We start from the raw sequence: 21,463 nt of genomic DNA on the forward strand, positions 1-21,463 counted from the left end.
AGGATGGGAGGGGTGGATGGGTGGGTGGACACTATTATCGTCGATCGTTCCGCCAGATAGTCGGGAGTTCACTCGGTTGAATTCCCTTGCATGCGGGTTGCCCATCTATACCTATTACTTATTGTTTTATGTTTATCTGTAATACTGGGCTGGGTGATCGGCTGCGAAGTCAGAACGCCTAACAACCCAGTGTTGACATGGAGGTGTGGATGCATACACAGACATCTGGGCGTGTCTGTGCACAAAGGCGGGTGCGGATGATGTGTCGCTTCAACAAGCACACCGATCCCGCACATATCGTGGCATCCCGCCGCAACTCCACACGATATCGCTGTCGAATGGGCAGGATTGTTTTCCACTATCTTGCAGGAAGTTGTTTGGGTTTCTTCTAGAATTTCCGCTGGCTAGAGGGTCTTTTTCGGGGTTCCACTCTTTTTGACGATGGCTTGTTCTCGCACCAGAAGGGAAATTCCCCGAGCGGCTCGACGACGACCTCCACGACGGTAGAATGATATATCCTGTCTGCATGATGGCTGATCTCGATTTCTGATCTCTCAGTTTCTTCTGGATTGTCGTGCAATAAATATAGTACAGCCTCGAGCAATGTCAGCGAAGTCAGAGGTGTGGCAGCTATCTTACACAAAGATGAGATGCGAGAAGAAATGCTGTCATGAATGAGGAAACGACGCGGACAGCTTTGGGATGCCCTGATTCACCGCTGGCCTATGTATCCCCCTTAGCATTCCTGTCACATAATACGAGAGTTGGTTGAGATATGCTCAACTATTATGTTGCGTGACAATGACTACAACCTCACTTCCCTATCTGGTTATGTAGCATACTATATGGGTACGTTATTTTGCTACATAACGCTATCTGAGAGCCTCATGAATTGAGCCTAATATCCATATGACATATCACATCGCTTTCATGTTACGTTTTTTTAAACTTAAACAGGATATCGTCGAATTTTGTTGTTAGGAAGATGGCGGCGCCTAAGCTCTCTGCTTGGGCCATTGCCGAGATGCTTTCTCATCTTTCCGATTTAGTGTAATATAAGAAGATTTCGAGGAACATGACTACCGCTATACAAATGGACAGCTCATTAGATGACTATATCAACCACCCTCGAAAATCACTGTGCCATACCCGTACCCCAGCCTCCATTCATTCGCTGGGAGGGATAACCGCCCCTATTGGAAACCACGTGGTAAATATGTGGTTACGGCGAATTTGACAGATTTGCCTCGCTTATTGACCAGTCAGGACGCAAGAGATGAAGGAACATTCAATGGAGTCGGGAATGCGGACATACCTAACTAGCGGCCTTGCACGAATGGTTGCTTGGCCAAGCCTATACTATTGCTCCGCCGAGAACGTGGTGGGTTGGGGTGATCCCGCGGTTATAATATCAACGAGTTACTGTCAGTTAATTCAGGGAGCCAATTTCGAGTCACCGACCGAATTTGACATCTCTAGTTTGTCATAGTTGTGTCAGTCCACACAACGAAACGCTAACCAACTCCTATATTTTGAAGCTTGTAAAGATGCCTTCGCTAGAAAGTATTGAACTAGCACTCTTTAATCATTTCCCAGCCTTGGCCCTGACTAGGACTTGAAGACGGCCAAGCCCATGCTTATAAACTCGCCAAGAGAGCGTCATCCGAACTTCCTGAATAGGATCGGTACACAGCCTCCAACTACAGTTCTCAATTCCGGTCTATATCATATCAATGAAACCGCCGGGTCAATCAAGATCTAAGGATTGATTGGCTTTCTGTTTGTCCCTTGACACTCCATGCTAGACTGGCAACTCGAGTCGAAGAAGATGAGTTTTTGACATGGCAACCCTTGCATTGTTCTGCAAATTGATATCGCCGAAGAGCACTCGGAGAACCCTCTAAAGGTTCTGTTGTATGTATGTATCTCGCGCCCATCTGTGGTTTTGTTGAAATTCGCCAGTAGGCAATGTTCTGCTACTATAGTTACATAGGGCTACCTATGGGGATCGATCGACTTCAAATCCTGTTAGGAGCGAGCAGCTCGCTGGGATCGCTTGAGAAGACTCTACAAAATTCGGTTGGACACTTAGGCATGTATTACTACTTGATATCCTAGGGATACACTTCTAAATACAGGTCAGGTAACTAGCTTCCCCTAGGCGAAGAGCTCCCCTCACCCTGCTAACGTGGGCAATACCCTCAGCTTCCACTCAAGACTGACCGGAGAGCACACGCGAAGGTGTATTAGTATTATTACGTGTGTTATGGAAAAGCTACCAGTCCTTGAAGGCCAGCCTCGAACAGTTCACTTATATTCTGTCTAGGATATGCCTTGGGAATTTGGCGTCGTGATTTTCACCGCAGGGTAATAAGCCGTGTTGGGATTTGGTGATGCATATGCATGTTGAGTTGTATCGAGCTGTATCGTGATCGTCGGGGGTGGCTAACAGGCCGAATACCTTCCGTACCAGAACTTTTGAAACGGACACTCAATATTTGATCTCTTACAGACAACACAAGGAAAACGAACTTGTCCCGTGAAACCAATTATCAACCTCTACAGCTTTTCGCAGAGACTATCTCATATCTGCCCACCCCAGAGGTGCCGGCGAGGATAATGGATGTACCGACACCAACCTGATTTTACGGGGGCTGATCGTATGGCTCTTCTGGTAGGCACCATAGTTATTAGCACAGGTTATACTCTTGATTGATGGAGCGGAAAAGGTTCGGCGTTAGTAGAGACCTGATATTAACTTTGTCATTTCAACATATGGAAAATGGCCGAGGGGAAGACAACAAAGTCGCCTATGCACTGGTGTTGCGTCAAATTCCAGGCGAAGCAGGAGATTGGCATGAGAGAATACGCAATTGACTGCTATTCCCGAGCCTGGGGCTCTAGGCAGGTGGATACACGGGGATAAAAGTTGACTGCGCCTGTTCACCCCGACACACACTCAATGTCTCGCTGTCCCAGCCTCGCTTCCTATCCACATCTCACGACAGGAGCCAATCGGCGACACCGTAGTAAGAAATGAAACAGTCTTCTGAGGTCTACGCGTCCTCTGTCGCGTCGACTTGTTCAGTAGGCAGGCCTACTGCCTATTTTTACCTGCAGCCGGATTCGCATGATTCGATAACACAGGACTGAGGAATATCAGATATGACATTTGCTGCAACCCTCCCTATGCGCTGGGAATATTGCTGCTGGCATACGCGGCGCTCGACCCTCAGTCCTCGACCTCGGAGGGGTCTATTAATAGACTAGCTGTTGGTTAGACCGCCGCGTACCTCGTCCCCGCAATTGATCTGCTAGTATGGACCCGTATCACCAGCGTCGCATGTTGGGATTTGTTTACGCCGCAGCTTTTTTCAGCGAGACTTACGATCGGTGACGTAGGTACAGGGCAGACGAAGCAGAGCGCAGCCGAAACTGCGCCTCTTATTTCCCAGCTGATCGGATGGTGTTTGCTAGATAACGACGCGCAATTCCTATCCATACAGGGAGCGATATCGGTGCGAATAGGGGGAAGGGGGAAAGGGAGGGGGGGCCGGGGCCGGGGGCGGGTTAGCCGGGACAATATTGCGAAACCATTTTCTGTTGCGAACTGGTGAGCTCGGTTGGTCGTGCGATGCGACAACGTGATTCGCGGGCTCCTGGATGCACTGCGATTGGAGTAATTTGGTCGACGAGGGCAAACACCGCCCTCGTCGGCGTGGCTCTGCCCTATTATCGATTCCGATGTAACAATGTGGCGCTCATCGCGCGAGCCTGAGCAAGCTGCATTATACGAGGTCGGTATTATCCGTACGCACCCTCTTGGGCGATTCTGGTCAACTATCCGGCTAATGCTACCAGTTTCGACCGTTGGATCAGCCGCATGTTGCCGGCCTGGGACATATTTTAAGCATCTTCACCCGGGGATCCGACGTCAGCTGAACCGAAACTCGCTCTGTAGACAAGGCTCTTAACCATCTGCTAGTATGTGATATACACCAAGCTGTATTATGTCCATAGGTATCGTCAGAACTTTTGATTTGGTGCTTACGCCGCAATGCCTAACGTGGAAAGTAACACCAAATGGACGAACTATTGGAAATACCCCTTGCGAAGTTCGCTTCCCGCTTCACTTCCCGCTTCAAGCTTTTACTAGAATTGATTGTATCCACTCATGGACAATTTACAGGGCTGACATCCGCAGAATGTCGCTGCCTAAGAAAGTCGACATTCCAGCGTTCAGAAGGATACCGCGAGTTCCGACCGCCGTGATGACCTAAGAAAATAACCTTCTCCAGATACGAAGATTCTTCATGCGGAGCCGTCTGCGGGGGAAGACTTTGGAGATGCTGGGTTATGGAACTTGGGTGCGAGTATGCATTCCATGGTCGAGTGTAAGATTGAAGCCTGCCGGGGTTGCCGGAGTTGCCGTCTCAGGCGCAAGAGTAAGATAGAGACTTTGACGACGACGAACGTGATTTGATCAGCGGGAACGTTGCGGTGGTGCGATTGACGGATGTGGCAACCTAATGACATGACATTCTTAGAGACAACTGACACAGATCGTAAATACGATTAGCCCGACCGCTTGACCAAGCGGCGGGGGAAATCGGAGCTGAGATGATATTATTTTTAATACCAATGTGCAGAATATCATATCGATCTGGTTCCGTTCGGACCGGCGAGAGAGAGTGCTTACTATACTTATAGGTATAACTACGTTTGAAGAGATGACATTGTGCGAGCGCGCTAAGAGTCCGAAAGGCGCTGAACGTGGAGAATGGCAACTGTTGTAGAACTTAACCAGGTACTTTCTACATCGTGCACTTTGGCTCCAAGTTTGCTGCGCCTACGAGGAATCTTCTATCGGCCATTCCGTACAATGGCACAGATAGATAGATAGATAGATAGAGAGAGATGGGGAAGGGGGAGAAAGAAAGAGTTCACTGGTAAGGCTGATGCGGGTTATACGGAGGCGGCCGGCAATTCGTATTTCCGGCTCCGACCGATTCTCGGTCTCCGACTTCGACCCTGGATCCCTGCGAGAGAGAGGCCTGGCGAGTCCGATTAGGGGTAGATTTGCGAAGCGGAAATGGGATGAGGGCCGAAGAAGGGGCCCCGGGGAGATTCCGGCACTTCGAATGGCTAAAACCCCGTCGTGGCCCTCCCCCCAAATTTGTGGAGACGGCACCACACCGGTATGTTCAGACAATGGCGCTGTCCCCGTAGAATAAGGAAATACGAGGGTTCTGGTTCTTGGGCGAAGCATTCCCCGCCTACGCAGATTGGACGAAGCATTTCCCGCCTGCGCAGACGCCGACGACTTTTCCTGTTTGCTTCGTTATAGTACGATTGACGAAGTCCGTGCCACATTTTGTGGACGTGACCCCGTTCACAGGGGAGGCGGCCAGCCGTTACGCAGTATTACGTAGGAAATTCATCCAACCCCTGAACCCCTGAGTCGGGGACCCTGCGCTTGTCTAACAGCTTGGCTGTAAGGCAGAATGGGGGCGCAGAATAACCTCAAAGCGGACAGCCTCCACCCCCGAAACTACCAAGCCGCCGACGACGCGCAGAGTAGGCCCCTCGCATTGATTGTTTTTTAGCGAGGGCTTAATAAAACTAAACTATGGCTAAGCTTTTAGCAAGATTAACTGGAAACAAGAATTGCGTAGCGTACCTATACCGGAGCGGACGTATGTGCAGGGTTCGAGAGTGAAACCTCCGTGAGTGGACGGGCCTAGACGAGATGTAGACGCGGCCAACTTATGCAGTGGTAGGGGAGAGGATAGGATGGGGAGGGGGGGGGGGGGGGGATATGACGCGATCAGATAGGAGAGAGAGATTGGCAAGGGGATACTGCATCGATATGTATGCAGGTATGTGTTATTTATCTGTATGTACGCAGGCCGGATTCCCAAGATCTCAACAGGCCGACCTAGGAATGGAATCCTGCTATACGATTCTGCACAACGCAGGTATGATTTACGTGTGATCGGTACGCACGCCAAGAGAAACACTCTACACCACGTGTGGCATTCCAGAAGACCATTTTAGCGCTGAACCCGGTCTCGGGCTAAGAGAGAGCCTCCCAGGAGGAGGGGGGAGAGAGTGGGTGGCAGCAGGGGAGGAGATGCAGCAAGGGAGATAGGCTGCAGGGAAGACAAGCTGCAGGGCAGACATGCAGCAGGAATGCAGGAATTGGGGGTCAGCACGTGTGCACGGGGCGCGTAATTAGCGTCTTTGTCGCTGAAGACGCTCTGTGAAGAGGACCTGCGCTTCAACCCTGAACCAACTTCGCTGCCGATCTGGTTCTCTGCGAACGACGATGGCCGCTCGGCCTATCGCGACGCAGCCAGCTGCCCCCCTCCCCGGCCGCCAATCCGCTTAAAATTTCTTTCCGGGCGCACGGCTCACCGCAGCCGACGGTGGGGAATGGGCGTTCCGACGAGGGAAGGGATCGGATAGATATGATGTGGTACAGTATACTGCCTACCTCTTACTGCCTACCTCCTATCTAGGTATCTATCTACTAATGCTACATACTACGTAGTATGTGGGTGGTGGTGGTGGTGGTGGTGGTGGTGGTGGTGGCAGTAGTAGGTAGATGGATAGTTAGATAGGTAGGTAGGTAGGTAGGTAGTAGGTAGCGGTTAGGCAGCCACGTTTGTGGGTTTCTCTACAGAACGTCCATCCGTCCATCCATCCATCCATCCACTCATCCGTCCATCCATCCCTCCATACGCACAACTGCTGCCGAGAGCCTTCGATACTCTGACTCCCCCTCCCCCCCTTCTCCCCCTGCGCTGCGCCGACGAACACGAACATCAACAGAGGACATAAGCGCGGCGCAGTAGATCGCCATGCGCGCGCGAGGCTGCGGGCAGGCGATGGCTCGGAAGATAACGCGCTGATCCTCGTGCGGGGGGCCAACGAGGCCCGTCCGCCTATATTGCGGTTGGGGTCGGGAGTATGGTACGTATAGGCCGATCATCGGGGATCAATGCGCTGCCCAGACGGCCGAGCTGCACATCCGCCAAGAGAGGCTGCTGTGAATAACCTGGGTCCAGAACTTGGCAACCCCCTGCGCGTTCGCGACCCTTCCACGACAGCGAGTTTACGTTGGCCCGGAACGACACAGAACCAGGTCAGGTAAGCTGGTTACCTGTTACCGGCACCACCCCCCAGCGATGTACGTGATGTAGGAGGCACCTAAGGGTAAGCATGCGTTGCCGTCGCACGTAATACCTAGTGAGTGCTCAGCGCAGCGATCCGTCGTCGATCGCTCGTTTCCCGCCGATCAGCGCGCGGCGCATCAGCACTTAATTGTTCGACCTTACTGCTAATACGTCAGGGCAGGCTTTTGTATACGCGTGGCGCGCACAGCAATGTCCTCTCCCCAGATACCGTAGTATTCTCTCGGAGCGTTTCTCTCGGGAATATGTGATACCGCAAGGCCAATGATCAGCCCGCTTTTGTTCTCCAGAACCTGTAACCTCTCTCAAAACTCGTCTCTGGAAAGTCTCCCCTCTGCCGCCCCCCTATACCATGCTGTGTCGGCCAATAATGCTACCTCTGATACTACGTAGTAGACACCCCCTTCTCGAAATACACTTACTAATTCCCACCAGCTACTCCAAGGCCGCGAACGACTCAGGTCCAACATTTGCCCTGGGCGAGACAGGTCCTACCGGTATTTCGACCACAGAGCAATCCTCCCTCGGCAACTTCGGTTGGTGCTGAGCCCCCATGTGAAGGCAGAGCCGGCCCACTCCACCACCGACGGGTTTGACACCCTTCGGGGCGAATTGGACTGCGAACGCCGTGCCGTCGGGGTTGAGAGCAGACAGACTCGCCGACGCTCCAGGATATTCGCATTCTGCACCCACGGGACCTCGTTTGGCGTTAGCACCGAACCGTCCGTGCCGTGGATGAGGGCTGGCTGCTTCGAGATCCCGTCACCTGCCAAGTCTCCGCATCCAGGGAGCGATTGTCGAGCGAACAGTGCGCCGTCCGTCCCTGAGGGCAGGTATTGCCGTTTCCATAACCTAATGAATGAGACGGCTATGCGTGCTCACGGGTGCGCATCCTGCAAAACATGAATAATCCATCACCACTTCATTATTCAGCTCCGTAGGGCAGGCACCTCCCCTGCGACGCCGTGCATTTCGTATGCACGATGGGGACCGGATTAGAAATCTAGACGACGACAGCGTGTCGCATATCGTTGCGTGGGGACGGCAGAGAGAAGATGGAAGGCGGAAGGCGGAAGACAGAAGAAGAAGAAGACGAAGAAGAAGAAGAAGAACCAAAAAAGAAGATATGGTGGTGACTCGGCCTCATCACACACACCTCAACCCTAGCCGCCAAGTACGTGTTAGCTGCATTGATAGCACCCGGTTGCATGGCTGCCCCCGACACCGAAAGGCCCCAACCCACATAACTTAACGATACTTTATTACACCATGCGGGATAAGAAGCACGCTGGATGGGCTTCCATGCGTCGATGGCTATGGTAACGTGAAGATACCCGGATCCAGTGGGTAGCATTCAAGCCTCGCCCGTAAGGAGGGGCTGTCGCTGAAGAGGGGGGGAGGGGCGGGTGACAAGTTGCCAGGAATAGACTGGGCGGACGGCCTGGGCCGCAATTAGGTCAGAAACCATTTATGCACGCCGCCATCAGCATAGCGGCGATTCGTGAGCTACCTTACTATCTCGGAAGCTTAGTCGTCATTGGAGACATCACTATTCCGAGCGGCAAAGTTGTTACCAGCCGTCGAGAAGGCCTCTCTGGGCACAGCGCGACAGCATTAGTCATGATTATGAGGCGGTCCCCCATGCGCTGGAAGAGCATTTTCGACGTTACAATCGGCCTCACTTGTTGGAAGACCAGCCAAGATGTTGCAATGGGGAGAGACGTAGGAAGCCTCGGGCACCGGACTCTACCAGCGTCCGGCTCAGCCGACACGGGCTGCTCGCCGCGCTCAGGAATATTATATCACGAACCTATACCGCCGGAGTCTCCATAGAGAGGAGCCCGGCTGCAGCGAATAAGTGACTGCCGCCGTCGTAGCCCGTGCTCGACCGCGGCGGCCTAGATTCCTGCGCAAGGGATGCAATGATACCTGCAAATCCAACCTCGAAGCCGCGCAATCTACTCTAGACACGAAAAGTGTGACTCTAACCCGGGCTTGCCCTGCCTGAGTTGCTCCATGAGCTGCTCCACGAGCCGTGACACGCAAGCGCTCTCGGTCACGGGGTGCAACCACAACGCAACTAGCTTCAGCGTTTAGATGTCGAGTGAGAAGAGAGGGAGGGAAACCGCTCCGGTCTCCCGGACTCTTCGTATCTGCCGAAAGAACCACAGACTCGCCAAGTCTTCCGTCCGAGCCGTTATTGCAATCCAGGAGAACCGCAATACGAGGGCTCCACTAGCGCATTCTACACATCACGACGAGTTCTCGAAGACGTCCTCCGAGTCCGCAACGCTGAGAAAGCGTGCAGAGCCTATTGGCCCTTTCCGGACGCATGCGGCTGTCGTCTCACTAAGAGCAGTTGTAAAATACTGGTGACATGGTGCATATGCACGACTCCACCTTCGTTTACATTGCCCATCGTCCCTCGGCCCAATACGATGGGGCTGGCTCATGGGGTACCGCAACTAATTGGTCCGCGGCTGGCAGAGAGATAGCAGGATATTGCCCGTGGCGGGAAACAAAAAAAGCAACTCCCTGGTTACCATGTGCCCGGAAAAGGTGTCTCGGAGACTGAGAGTGCCCCTGCCGCCTCGCACGCCCTCGCGCCACGGAGAGAAGGAAAAAAGAAAAGAGCGATGATCATAGCCGGGAATGGCTAGGAAATAATAAGAAAGGTACCCAGAATTCGTTCGTCTCGAAGCGACGTCTAGAAAAGCCCAAGCCCCCATTACGTAGCTGTTCTGAAACAGACAAGGCATCCATCGGTTAATATATGGGGCAGCATTATGCTTAAGTCCGCTCAAGTACTACTCTACTGAGTTGCGGGTTGTCGGTCGCGTACCCTGATACTCGCTTGGTTGTTTATTCGCTGAGACCCTGGCAACTCTTCGCAAACGGGGTGGCCAGGGTGGAACCATGCAAGGCGAGGCAACTCGCAGTTCACGCTTAGTCACAGTTTATCAATGGTCACGCATTTCTCGAGTTATCTTCTCTCAACAACGAATGTGGGTTACTGAATTGTTCCGAATCAACTATCGCTCTTCAGAGCGCAGCACACAATCGTCTAAGTACATCTTGCTGGGTTGGGGGAGGGTGCGGGGAGGGGGGTGGCCGTGCAACAGGCGGCACAAGAGCTTGGCTTGGCGATGGAGAGAAAAAAAAGAAATCCGCCCTTGGGAAACCGTTGCAGGGGCTCGTCATTCGATCACGGCAAGCCAGCTTACAGAGTCGGGCTCGTCCCCTGCGACGGTTCCGTAGCCTTCAGAGTGAGCAGCACGGTGCCTTCGGTCTCCTCGCCGGTCGAGTTCCAGCCCAGGGACCAGACGTCTTCGTGCTCGGAGGGAATGGCATACCACATCGAGTTGAGCGACGTGTCGGTTTTGTGAAGGAGGAAATATCCGTAGAAGACAAAGCCGGATGCCGATACGTTGTCCCCGGGCGTCGAGTTGGTGAACTCGACCTGGTGAAGGGTAGCCTCCGGCTTGGGGATGACGAGGGTGAGGTTGGACCAAGTCGGAGTCTTTTCCGGAGCGGTAGCGTTAGGACTGCCGACCAGGGACTCGCCGGTGCCGCTGCTGACTACGCGCTAGTTATTAGACAGTAGTACATACGGGAAGGGGTCGCGACATCGCTTACATTCGACGGGCGCCGCCTCGGCGTCGTCCACCTTGGACGAGTTGCCCAGGAAGGCTTGGCCTGTTGAGCATGCTAGTTAGCATCCCGCCCTAGCCCTCGGTCGAGGGCGGAGAGACTAAGACAAGACAGCCTACCTCCAGACGTGAAGATGGGGACGCCGCCGATGCCCTCGCCGTAGGCGAACAGCACAAAGTTGCCCGGCAGCGCGCGCGCGGCCAGCGCGGTGGACACGGGAGTCCCAGCGATGAGGGCCGGGAAGGCAAGGAAGAAGAGGCTCTGTAGCGCGAACATGGTTGGTAGAATAACAAGATATTGGTAAGTCGGGATTCCTCGAGAGCAGAGTAGAAGAGCAGAATCTTTGGGCAAAGAGAAAAAGAAAAGTTGGTTGACCTTATCGCAATGCTTTCGGGGAGAGTGGCTGGCCGAGCTATATTACTGAGAAGGAAGTCTCTGACCAGAAGAACGCCGCGCGCTTCTTACACACCCTAGAGCGTTGTTTGTGCTACCCCGGGCAGTGTACTCGTCAGCTCCCCCCCCCCTGACTCCATCCCATCTGTTGCTGGACATGGGTTCGTGGTGCTGCGGCGCTGTCGATGTATTCGGAGGGTGGGCCGTGGGGATGCGGGACGGGTACGCGGACTTGGCGGGAACGTCCCTTGCAGAAACGCGTAATGCTGGGCCCGCTCCAGGCGCAACTCTTGAGCTTTGCGAAGACTATCGGCAGATGCGAGATGCTGTCCAGGGAGGGCAAATCGATAGTGCGGACCGGCGACTGTGGAAAATTGATTATCTATCCAGATAATCAGCTGGCCCACAGACTTTTCGTGATCCTGGGCCCCGGGCTGCCCTGTGTACCACCGGGCTTAGCGGCCTAGCCGGTCATTATGCAGACAGGGCGTGCAGATGGGCGTGACGATGCGCCTCCAACCGACGACTCCTCACCCCCTTAGATGTCTCCATGTCCTACATCGTGATGGAGTCTCCCTCGGCGCTTTTACCGCATTGCAAGACTGCCCGGGCTCTGGCCATCTCTGCGTAGACTCGTCTAGCCAAGGGGCCTCCGTCACATTGCGGCGCGGAAGTTGACGAATAATCGAGTTTCATCGGGTTCTAGTCATCAGGCCCCACCCCCCGTCTCGCCCTTCGCCCTTATGCTTGGGTACGCGTACCGTCATGATACGAGATGCCTCTTCGGCTCTACCTGAAGGATCCCGAGTTCGGCAAGTCCAGGGTCGACGAGTTCAACTTAGACGAAGCCGCGATCATGTGGGCCGACTCTAGGACTAGGAAGGTGTTCTATGCAATGCCACCCCGGGACGCGTCCCACGTCTCCTATTCCCACAATGCCCTTATCTCGTAAGTCGACGAGGGGAAGTCTATAGGGGTGGGACCGTGACCGTGAAGACCTCCCGGTTGCGCAGGTGCTGTCTAGAATCAGTAATATAAGAAGCATCCTTTCCTTACCCTCCTCTCTCATCTTAGCACTATACCATAACCCAGAGTTCTTCCCTTCTCTATCTGATCTTATACTTTTACACATCCCGTCCTTTCCAAGCTCTTTTGCAACATGTTTATCTCTAAGCTCTCGGCCCTGCCGCTTCTATACGGCATCGTGGCCGCTTCTCCCTTTTCTCCTTCGGCCAATCTAGTCCCGCGGGCAGCGTGTGCCGGCAACACGGCCACTACCAGAAGCCAATGGTGTGACTTATCCATTGATACCGACTTTCAGAATGTGGTCCCAGACACCGGGGTGACCCGGGAGTATGTAAGTGTTGGAGCTTCTGGCTGCCGCTTGGACTCAGGAGTATTCGACTCGGGTTATAGCTACTTAGCCATCTTTTAAGCTTGCTAGTTACTGACTGTCTAACAGTGGCTCGAATTGACCGATGTGGTCGTTTCTCCGGATGGTGTCTCCCGCTCAGCCATGGCCGTCAATGTAAGTTCAACAGTCGAGCTGGAGAGTTTCAACTTTTCCCGGCTATTATCTCGTGCCCTCTTAGCGACCAGCTTGCTAAATCACAAGTGTAGGGTTCTATTCCTGGACCAACTCTCTTTGCGGATTGGGGTGATAACGTTATTGTCCATGTCACGAACCAGTTGACAACTTCCAATAACGGCACTTGTAAGCCCACCCCACCAGCGTATCAAGCCTGTGTTGTCTTTCCTGCCGGGTTAAAGAGTCAAGCGCTGACTAGTAGCAGCAATTCACTGGCACGGAATCCGCCAGAACTATACGAATGAGGCTGATGGAGTTGCTTCCATCACCCAGTGCCCAACTGCGCCCGGAGAGACTATAACATACACCTGGAGAGCAACCCAATATGGATCAACCTGGTACCACTCTCACTTCTCGCTCCAAGCATGGCAGGGCATTGCCGGGGGTCTCATCATCAATGGCCCAGCCACGGCGAACTACGATGAAGATGCTGGAATGGTAATCCTCTCCGACTGGAGCCACCGAACTGTGGACGAGCTGTGGACTGAAGCACAGACAAGCGGCCCGCCGGAGCTGCAGAATGGGCTCATTAACGGAACCAACGTCTACAATAGTAGTGGCTCGAGGTTCCAAATGGACTTCGTGTCCGGGACTTCTTACCGGATCAGACTCGTAAACGCTGCCATCGACACTCACTTCAAGTTCTCCATCGACAACCACACTCTCCAAGTCATCGCAGCTGATCTCGTCCCGGTTGTGCCGTATGAGACAACTTCGATCGACATCGGCATGGGTAAGCCAAGAGTGACCCTGCTCAGACATCTCAATACTGACCTCCGTAGGGCAACGTTACGATGTCATCGTCCAGGCCAATCAGTAGGTCCCCCCTCCAAAGCCCTAAGCATTTTCGGTTTCGATATCGCTTCGCGCCTATGTTCATTTTCGCTCGAGCTGCCGCTAACAGGCAATATTACAGATCTGCCGTAGCAGACAGTTTCTGGATGCGAGCTATTCCCCAGTCAGCGTGTTCTGAGAACGAAAGTGCGGATAACATCCGCGGTATCATCCGATATACCTCCGATGCAGCTGAGCCGACCACTACTGGCTACGCCTACACTGATTCGTGCGACGACGAGACTGACAACCTGGTCCCGTACATCTCGAAGACGGTCGGCACTGCCACCCAGACTGTTACTGAGAACGCCGCCGTCACCACTATCAACAGCACCCTCTTCCGATGGACCTTGAACAGCACGACTATGCTTGTGGACTGGGGTAACCCCAGCCTTCTGTCCGTCATCAACGGCGTGACCGAGTTCGAGGATGATGATGCTGTGATCGACCTGCCCCAGGTAGACGAATGGTTCTACCTCGCCATCGATACCGACTTGCCTGTTCCCCATCCGTGAGTAGCCCGAAGCGGACCGCCGTAGTCCCATGTGTCGAGCTCACGTTTGCTAATTTGCCTTTGCAGGATCCATCTCCACGGCCACGATTTCTACATTCTTGCCCAGGGCACAGGTTCTTATTCCAGCGATACCGTGCTCAACACTAGCAACCCCCCTCGCCGAGACGTCGCTATGTTGCCCGCGAGCGGACACCTCGTAATGGCTTGGCAGACGGACAACCCGGGAGTCTGGCTCCTCCACGTAAGTAAACCCGCCACAGTAGCAATGGGCCGAACGCTGACATCGACGCGATAGTGCCACATCGGCTGGCATACGAGCGAAGGATTCGGTCTGCAGTTTGTGGAGAGATATGATGAGATCTCGAACTTGACGAATGCCGCGACCCTGGGCGACAGCTGCTCGACATGGTCGGCATTCCAGAGCGCTAACAGCATCCACCAGGAAGACTCGGGAATATAAACGGGGTGCTCTAACATAGAGGCATGTATATTTAGTTGTTGCGAAGGCTGGTCAAGGAGAGAGGCTTTGAAAGTGTTAGTCAGGAACTAGGGAACTCTCCAGTCGTTACAAATATTACAGTCATGGAATGTTCGCTCTTTAGACTGGCTTTGTTCTAACGTATCTCATCTCGGATTTCGTTCCGAAATACCTCTGAGTTCTTAGAATGTAAGAAGCGGTTGCATGAGATCATAGTAATAAGACTAACACATTTACACTCGCCGTTTCCGAGTTAGGTAACCGATTTTACAACTACGCTTTGAGGATTTAATAAGTATCTACATCACAGCGCCTTAGTTCTTCGTCGCCTATACACAGTGTACATGTATTCTACCCACTTGGCATAACGTAAAAGCCGAAACCTCCTAAGGAACGGTGATGTCAAGGAATAAAGCCGATGGCATGTACGAACGGTATGAGGTACTGTCAGATGGGTCAAAGTGGATGACTAGCTGCCTGAGTTTATGGTAACAAATAGCTTTGACTCTAGGTTAAAAATCTTCTGGCCAAGGCACAGGTCAACGTTACCCTACCAGCAGCTGTGGTATCCAACCAGTCATACCAACCACAGGGCAACTACTCTATAGCAACGACAGGGCAACAACCAACTTACGACAAACATAGAAGGCTAGTTACCCAACCTCCCTTAACAAATTCCAACGTGGCACTGTGGTCTAGCCGGTAGATCCCGCTGCTGCAAACTACAAGGTTCGGGGTTCAAACCCTTCCTGTGCGCTACTCTCTCCGAGAGCTGGAAGTCCTAGGGGACCCTCAAAATGAGGTGTTGGGTGTGCGACCCTGCGTGGTTCGGCACGCTTTCCCAGCAGGCTTGAGGGTCATAGGCCATATAATCTGAGGGTTCTGGGGGCATCTTTTTTTTTCGTCCTACCCTACTAGTCATTCCGAACAAAACACGTCTCTAATCAAGAGGCTAAACTCTGTGATGCTTAATTACATTAGGTATGGATAGCGCTACTAGATAGTAATACACGCCCACTGACTGGCTACCTTGTGTTAGGCTCGCGATGCAACGTAACGCTGTAAGATGAAAAGGTTCACATTATCCATTCTATCTCACGGGGGGTCGATTCGACCGATTCGGGAATGGTATAGTTGACCAGATGTTATTATGAATTGATGTGCTTAGAGTTGCCTTATAGCACTCCCGTATACCAAGTATAACCCATCACCACTCACCACCCTTCTATTTCTTCCCACGGGCGAGTGCTTTCCCTCTAATATAGATCTATAAGACGTTTCCACTACCTTACCTTGGTGATTCACCAAGATTCGCCATCGCCGCCTAGGAGAATCATGGCAAAAACGTGGCTCGGCTTCTCGGACACCACGATGCCCATATCTATGGCGTCCCTGAGGCTGCGCACCGAGCGCTCCATCTCCTCCGGAGTTTCGATCCGAATGCACTTGCACCTCTCCGTGTGTCGGGTAGAGACGGGCGTAAGCCCGGCACCAAGCTTCACGGCGCACCCCGTATCTGGCCGGCAGACGAGAGGACCCTTGCTGCGAGAGCTGCTGCTGTCGGCCATCGGGAGGACTGTGACGGGCGTGGTGGGTGCTGGAGACGGGGTATTGGGCAAAGGTCGGTGTTATATGGCTAGTAGACGGTTTCCTGCACCTCGGTCTAAGAGTAGAGATGCTGGTGGAGTTTTCGTTGCGAATAGTCTCGAGGGCAAATCGTGCGGAGGGAGTTAAGCTTATATCTGCACTCAGAACCCACGAGTCTGGCTAGCATTATTACCGGTGAACAATTGGCATTGTTCTACGCTAGACCGTGCGTCGTCTTTTTTCTTCGGTATGATGCTTACTTCGAACTTCTTTGAGGAAAATTTTAGTGTTGTTCCTTGTCCCAGCTGGAGTGCAAGGAAACGAAGAAAGGCAGATGCAGAAGACTACATACACTGTGTAGGGGTACCTAGGTGTGGGTGCTGGTACTTGCTCAGCGCCGCCTAAGCCTAGGTATGTCTTTTACCTCTTTCTTTTCGGGAAGTGATAGAGTGGTAAGGTATTCGCTTCGATTTGTGTATGTTGGTACCAAACTAGCAGTTAATGCCTACCTCTCTGTCTTCTCTTTCTCCTTCGTATGCCTAGCCATTACCAGTTAGGAGGCTATAGATGAAAATGGGGATTGACTACAGTTGGGATCGTGGAGATGATTGATCTGCTGTATAAGGAGACGGCACGATAAATAGTCCCTATCCCTGGTACAGGACACCGACTGGTACCTACAATATCATATTACAATCCCGTCCGCCCCCGCATCCCCGCATCCCCGCCCCCGCGTTGATCCCCACCTCCATGCTCATACTAAGTACGTGGTAAAAGTAATGCTACATACCTAGTATGTAGATAAATCTCCGTCTGGATGGATTGGCGACTAGTGTTGTGGGATGCGAGGGAGGGGCGGGTATTATTAATAGATACCTTTGGCCGTTGTTCTGTGCGTTCTTGCCGGGTCTGCCGACGGCTGGTAACAGCTGTTCTCATACCTATTTATCTGGCATTTATTTGACATACCTACCTGTTGAATTTTGGCGCTCTTGTAGATCCTTGTGGGCCAAAACTGTTATCAATGAGACTAGCTATATGCCTGGCGTATCACCTACCTGTAGATCTGGCCGTGTCCTCGGAGAAATTGGAAGCTTGATCGTGCCAGGTAGCATTAGGGCCATTCTTCCGAGTGTTCGGTGAAGCAATCGCCGAGCCCATCTTCCGGCCCGGTATACAACTATCAGCAGGTGCAACAAGAAGTAGGTGCCTGAACGTCTTGCCCCGAATATAGTAGAACTCTCACATCCACCCAACGTCTTATTAATGGTTAGGATCTTAGGCACCCACTTGCCTATATTTAACAGCTACGGGCACGACTGCTCACAGCAACTCGGCGGCCGGGGATATGTCGCCGGGTGAAGTAGTCGACCTTCAACGACTCCCAGCTGGGGAAGCATGCGCCATGAAGTAATTTCATGGTTCCCAATAAACACATCCCGCCGAATATATAGCATCCAAGTAAGATCCCCTGAGTCACCAGGCTCCTCCTCTCGCCAGAATCTTCCGCCGAGCTTTGTCCGCCCATTACTAATAGCATCCATAGACCCCGGGGTTACACCCAGTGCTCCACACCATGCCCATTTCCGGCTCGACTGGGCGCATATTACAAAACGCCATCGCCCGAGCCTTCCACCCTTCATGGCAGGCTCGCCTTGAATGTGCCGGAATCTAAGCATGGGAGTATAAGAGCAGGCGCCAACTATTACATGATGATCTCTCTTTCGCTGGGTCTGGTCGTGCTGGCGACCGGTTTGACCGTACAAGCCTACAAGAATCCGTCGACCTCCCATCATCGACGTCTGCTCCAGCGTGTCGTTCCAGAGCAGGCTCAGGTCATTAACTGGAAATCTTTCAATGTGCTTACGACCGTCCCCCCTCCCACGGAGGCCAATGCTACGACGGCAAGTCTCATCTTTCACAGTGCCAATGGTATTCAGTGCTCCAGCTTCTGGCTCGTCAGGTCTAACGCATAATCAGCTCTTTATTCCGCCTGGCCACGATCTTGCTTCGCTCACGGAGAAGCCTTTCCACATCTACGATGACGAATTCTACAATGTGATCGGGGATAACCCTACGCTGACGCTGATCGCCAACACGGGAACAAACCCGATGTTCCACGAAGCGGCCGTCTGGTATGTCTGCGACGAATCGGCAGGTCCTCGAACCTGCTAGGTCTGACACGTCTCACTTTAGGTATCCACCTACCGATGAGATGTTCTTTGTTCAGAATGCGGGAGCAGCAGCGGCCGGTACAGGCCTTAACAAGTCCAATATCATTCTCAAGATCGCGCTCCACGAAGCCGCGGCGGTGTCAAACCTCCGTAACGCGACGGGGTCTGTCAATGTCCAGACAGTCAACGCTCCGAGTATCATCAATTCGAACGGTATGTCCACCGGCAGTCCAATTGCTAAGCCAGATTACTCACTTCTCTCAAGGCGCAACAAACTACCGAGACCAGATCGTGTTCGCGACAGCGGGCCAGGGCGACGAATCAACGCCCCAGCTGGTTCTCATGCACCCCAGGGAGCCGTACAACACGACTAGTAGGCACTTGACTTTTCCATTGGCGATGAAATTCAGGTACTGATTATCACCTGCATCCAGTCTTGCTCAACAACTACTTCGGCCGCCAATTCAACTCCCTTGACGACGTCGCAGTTAACCCGCGCAACAAGGAGCTATACTTCACCGATACCCTCTACGGGTACCTGCAACATTACCGCCCAACCCCCGGGCTGCGAAACCAAGTCTACCGGTACAATGACAAGACAGGCGCGGTCGCTGCCGTCGCAGACGGATTCACTCTCCCGAACGGTATGTCATCCCGTCTGAGCCTTTCTTGCGTAGGACATCTCCATTAACACGAAACCGCCGGCCGAAAACACTAAGGGGTAACGTTTTCACCCGACGGCTCGTACGCGTACGTGACCGACACGGGGGCAAACCACGCCGACTGGGGTTGGAACTTCTCGGACCCGGCAAGCATGTAAGTTGCCCACCAGAGAGGAAGGGAGAGGAGTAAAGGGCAAGTAAATTTGCTGAGCAAATATATAGCTATCGGTTTGATGTCAAGGAGGACGGCACATGGGATAACCGCAAGCTCTTCGCATATACCGATTCCGGAGTGACAGACGGTACGTACCTCGACGAAATGACCCCCTCTTCTATTTCGCATTTACCCCTCCCTTCCCCACCCCCACCTATCCCACCCACCTACCTCTGCGCCCCCACCCTCGCTAACCGCCGACGGCATTCCGGACAAGGCGTGCACTGCGACAGCGACGGCAACGTCTACGCCGGCTGCGGAGACGGCGTGCAGGTCTGGAACCCGTCGGGCAAGCTCGTCGGCAAGATCTTCCTCGGCAAGACGTCGGCCAACTTCAACTTCGCCGGCGACGGCCGGCTCGTCATCCTGGCCGAAGAGGACCTCTACTACGCCACCCTCGGAGCCGCGGGCGGCGGTTACATCGAGGCCTGACGGTATAATAAAAGTCTCTTAAAGGTTGATGCTGCGTGCGCGTGTCGCGTACTGATACCTGCCTTAGGCATGCCTGTATGCGCGTTGGTGGCTGTGCACTGGTGTGCGGAGGAGGCAACCCAGAAAATATTGAGGAGATAGGACTGGATACACCTAGGTAATAATAAGGTCGCCTAAAAACAATAAATCTATTTTTACAACTCGCGTGCCCGCGCGTCCTAATCCCGTCCGTCTCCCGGCCCGCTCGGTGCGCACGGGCCGGAGCGGCGGCTCACGCCGACTTCAGCGAGTCGACGTATTGCTTGACGAGGGCGTCGGCGCTCTCGTCCTGGAGGAGGCCGAGGCGCCGGGCGGTGGCGGTGTCGACCTCGGGGGCCCAGCTGCGGAGGATGCGCTCGAGGGCGGGGTCTGGCTCCTCGCGGAGGTAGCGCAGGCGGTCTGCGCCGCCGTGGCGGGCGAGCGCGTCCACGAGCTGCTGGACAGAGACCGAGATGCCGGGCATGTTGACGTGGCGGACGTGGGGCGGGAGGCAGCCGGGGTCGAGCGCGAGCACGCGCACGAGGTTCTCCTGCAGGACGGCGGGCGAGCACACGAAGGCGCGGAAGCCGCGGTCGCGCAGCGGGATCGCGCACTCGGCGCCGCGCATCGGCTCGCGGATCATGCCGGAGAGGAAGGAGGAGGCGGCGGCGGTGGGCCGGCCGGGCCGCACGGCGACGGTGGGGAGGCGCAGGCTGAAGACGTCGAAGAAGCCGCGGCGGTGCATGTCGTTGAGGAGGACCTCGGTGAGCAGCTTGTGCGCGCCGTAGGTGCCCTCGGGGGTCGGGGCGACGGCGTCGGCGACGCGGCCGCCGGCGGGCAGCGGCCGGCCGTAGACGGCCTGGGCGCTCGCGTAGACGACGCGCACGCCGCCGCCGCCGGGGTAGGCCGCGCGCACGGCCAGCAGGAGCCCGCGCACGCTGTCGACGTTGACGCGCAGCGACAGGTCCCAGTCGGCCTCGGACCCGGCCGACATGACGCCGTGGAAGAGGAACAGCGCGAAGAGCGGCCGCGCCGCGCCCAGCAGCCGCGCGACGAACGCCGCGTCGCAGATGTCGCCGCGCAGCGCCACCGCGTTCTCCGGGTGCGCCACCCCCGCCGGCACCGCCGGCTCCGCCACGTCCGTCAGCACCACCCGGTACGACGGGTCGTCGAGCAGCCGCGAGGCGAGCAGCGGCCCGATGAAGCCGCCCGCGCCCGTGATGATGATGTTCTTGGTCGGCGTCGAGGACATGGTCGTCTGCGGTGTGGATGACAGGGATTCGGTAGGGCTCGGCGTGAGCTGTTCCTACACTAGGTAGGTATGTGTAGAATATGAAATCGACGTAGGCAAGGTATGCCGGTCGAGGTAGGTTTACAGGTCGGTACAATAGAACTCGAGAGCACGGTAAGAGCCAAATTTCAGGTAGGTAGGCATAATTATCAATCCAAGATCGGCCTTCTTTGTCGTTCTCTTTCTCTTCCCTCTTCCCTCTTCCCCCCTTCACGATGCAGGCCCGTTGCTTTAAGTTAGGATCGCCCACGCGCCGCCACCCCTCCCCCCCCTTTCGGCACAATATGGCAGCGTGGGGATCGGGGGAATATGTGCCTAAGTTGGCCCCTGGAGGGGGTGCCATTCTGCGGGGTCTCCCACGTATTCGGTAACCCGAAGAACAGGGAGGGAGAGTAGGAGAGGGGAGGATCCGAACTGCGCGATAACGGAGT

General features: G+C 54.2%; 4 protein-coding genes across 4 annotated transcripts; 2 read left to right on the forward strand and 2 right to left on the reverse strand.

The window, feature by feature from the left end:
- Positions 1-10,281: 10,281 nt before the first annotated feature.
- GGS23DRAFT_28085 (uncharacterized protein) lies at positions 10,282-11,274 on the reverse strand. Its single transcript, XM_051512551.1, has 3 exons — positions 10,967-11,274; positions 10,833-10,892; positions 10,282-10,775 (listed from the first exon to the last, which is right to left on the reverse strand). The coding sequence occupies exons 1-3, from the start codon at positions 11,121-11,123 to the stop codon at positions 10,417-10,419; spliced, it is 576 nt and encodes a 191-aa protein (XP_051377112.1). The 5' UTR covers positions 11,124-11,274; the 3' UTR covers positions 10,282-10,416.
- A 1,023-nt stretch (positions 11,275-12,297) lies between these two features.
- On the forward strand, positions 12,298-14,896 carry GGS23DRAFT_545307 (multicopper oxidase). Its single transcript, XM_051514968.1, has 8 exons — positions 12,298-12,597; positions 12,703-12,768; positions 12,861-12,954; positions 13,034-13,561; positions 13,611-13,644; positions 13,745-14,173; positions 14,243-14,417; positions 14,472-14,896. Exons 1-8 carry the CDS (start codon positions 12,400-12,402, stop codon positions 14,634-14,636), a joined length of 1,689 nt encoding a protein of 562 aa, XP_051377113.1. The 5' UTR covers positions 12,298-12,399; the 3' UTR covers positions 14,637-14,896.
- A 2,570-nt stretch (positions 14,897-17,466) lies between these two features.
- GGS23DRAFT_545311 (calcium-dependent phosphotriesterase) lies at positions 17,467-20,090 on the forward strand. The gene is made up of 9 exons (XM_051514969.1): positions 17,467-17,702; positions 17,788-18,145; positions 18,222-18,376; positions 18,438-18,628; positions 18,681-18,788; positions 18,850-19,059; positions 19,135-19,231; positions 19,300-19,379; positions 19,509-20,090. Exons 2-9 carry the CDS (start codon positions 17,951-17,953, stop codon positions 19,721-19,723), a joined length of 1,251 nt encoding a protein of 416 aa, XP_051377114.1. The 5' UTR covers positions 17,467-17,702; positions 17,788-17,950; the 3' UTR covers positions 19,724-20,090.
- On the reverse strand, positions 19,995-20,993 carry GGS23DRAFT_592179 (NAD(P)-binding protein; the record flags this gene model as incomplete). The annotated part of the gene is made up of 1 exon (XM_051517847.1): positions 19,995-20,993. The coding sequence occupies one exon, from the start codon at positions 20,991-20,993 to the stop codon at positions 19,995-19,997; it is 999 nt and encodes a 332-aa protein (XP_051377115.1).
- Between the last annotated feature and the right edge of the window lie 470 nt (positions 20,994-21,463).

Source organism: Durotheca rogersii (genome assembly GCF_024521655.1).
Source record: "Durotheca rogersii strain YMJ 92031201 chromosome Unknown GGS23scaffold_1, whole genome shotgun sequence".
Lineage (NCBI taxonomy): Eukaryota > Fungi > Ascomycota > Sordariomycetes > Xylariales > Xylariaceae > Durotheca > Durotheca rogersii.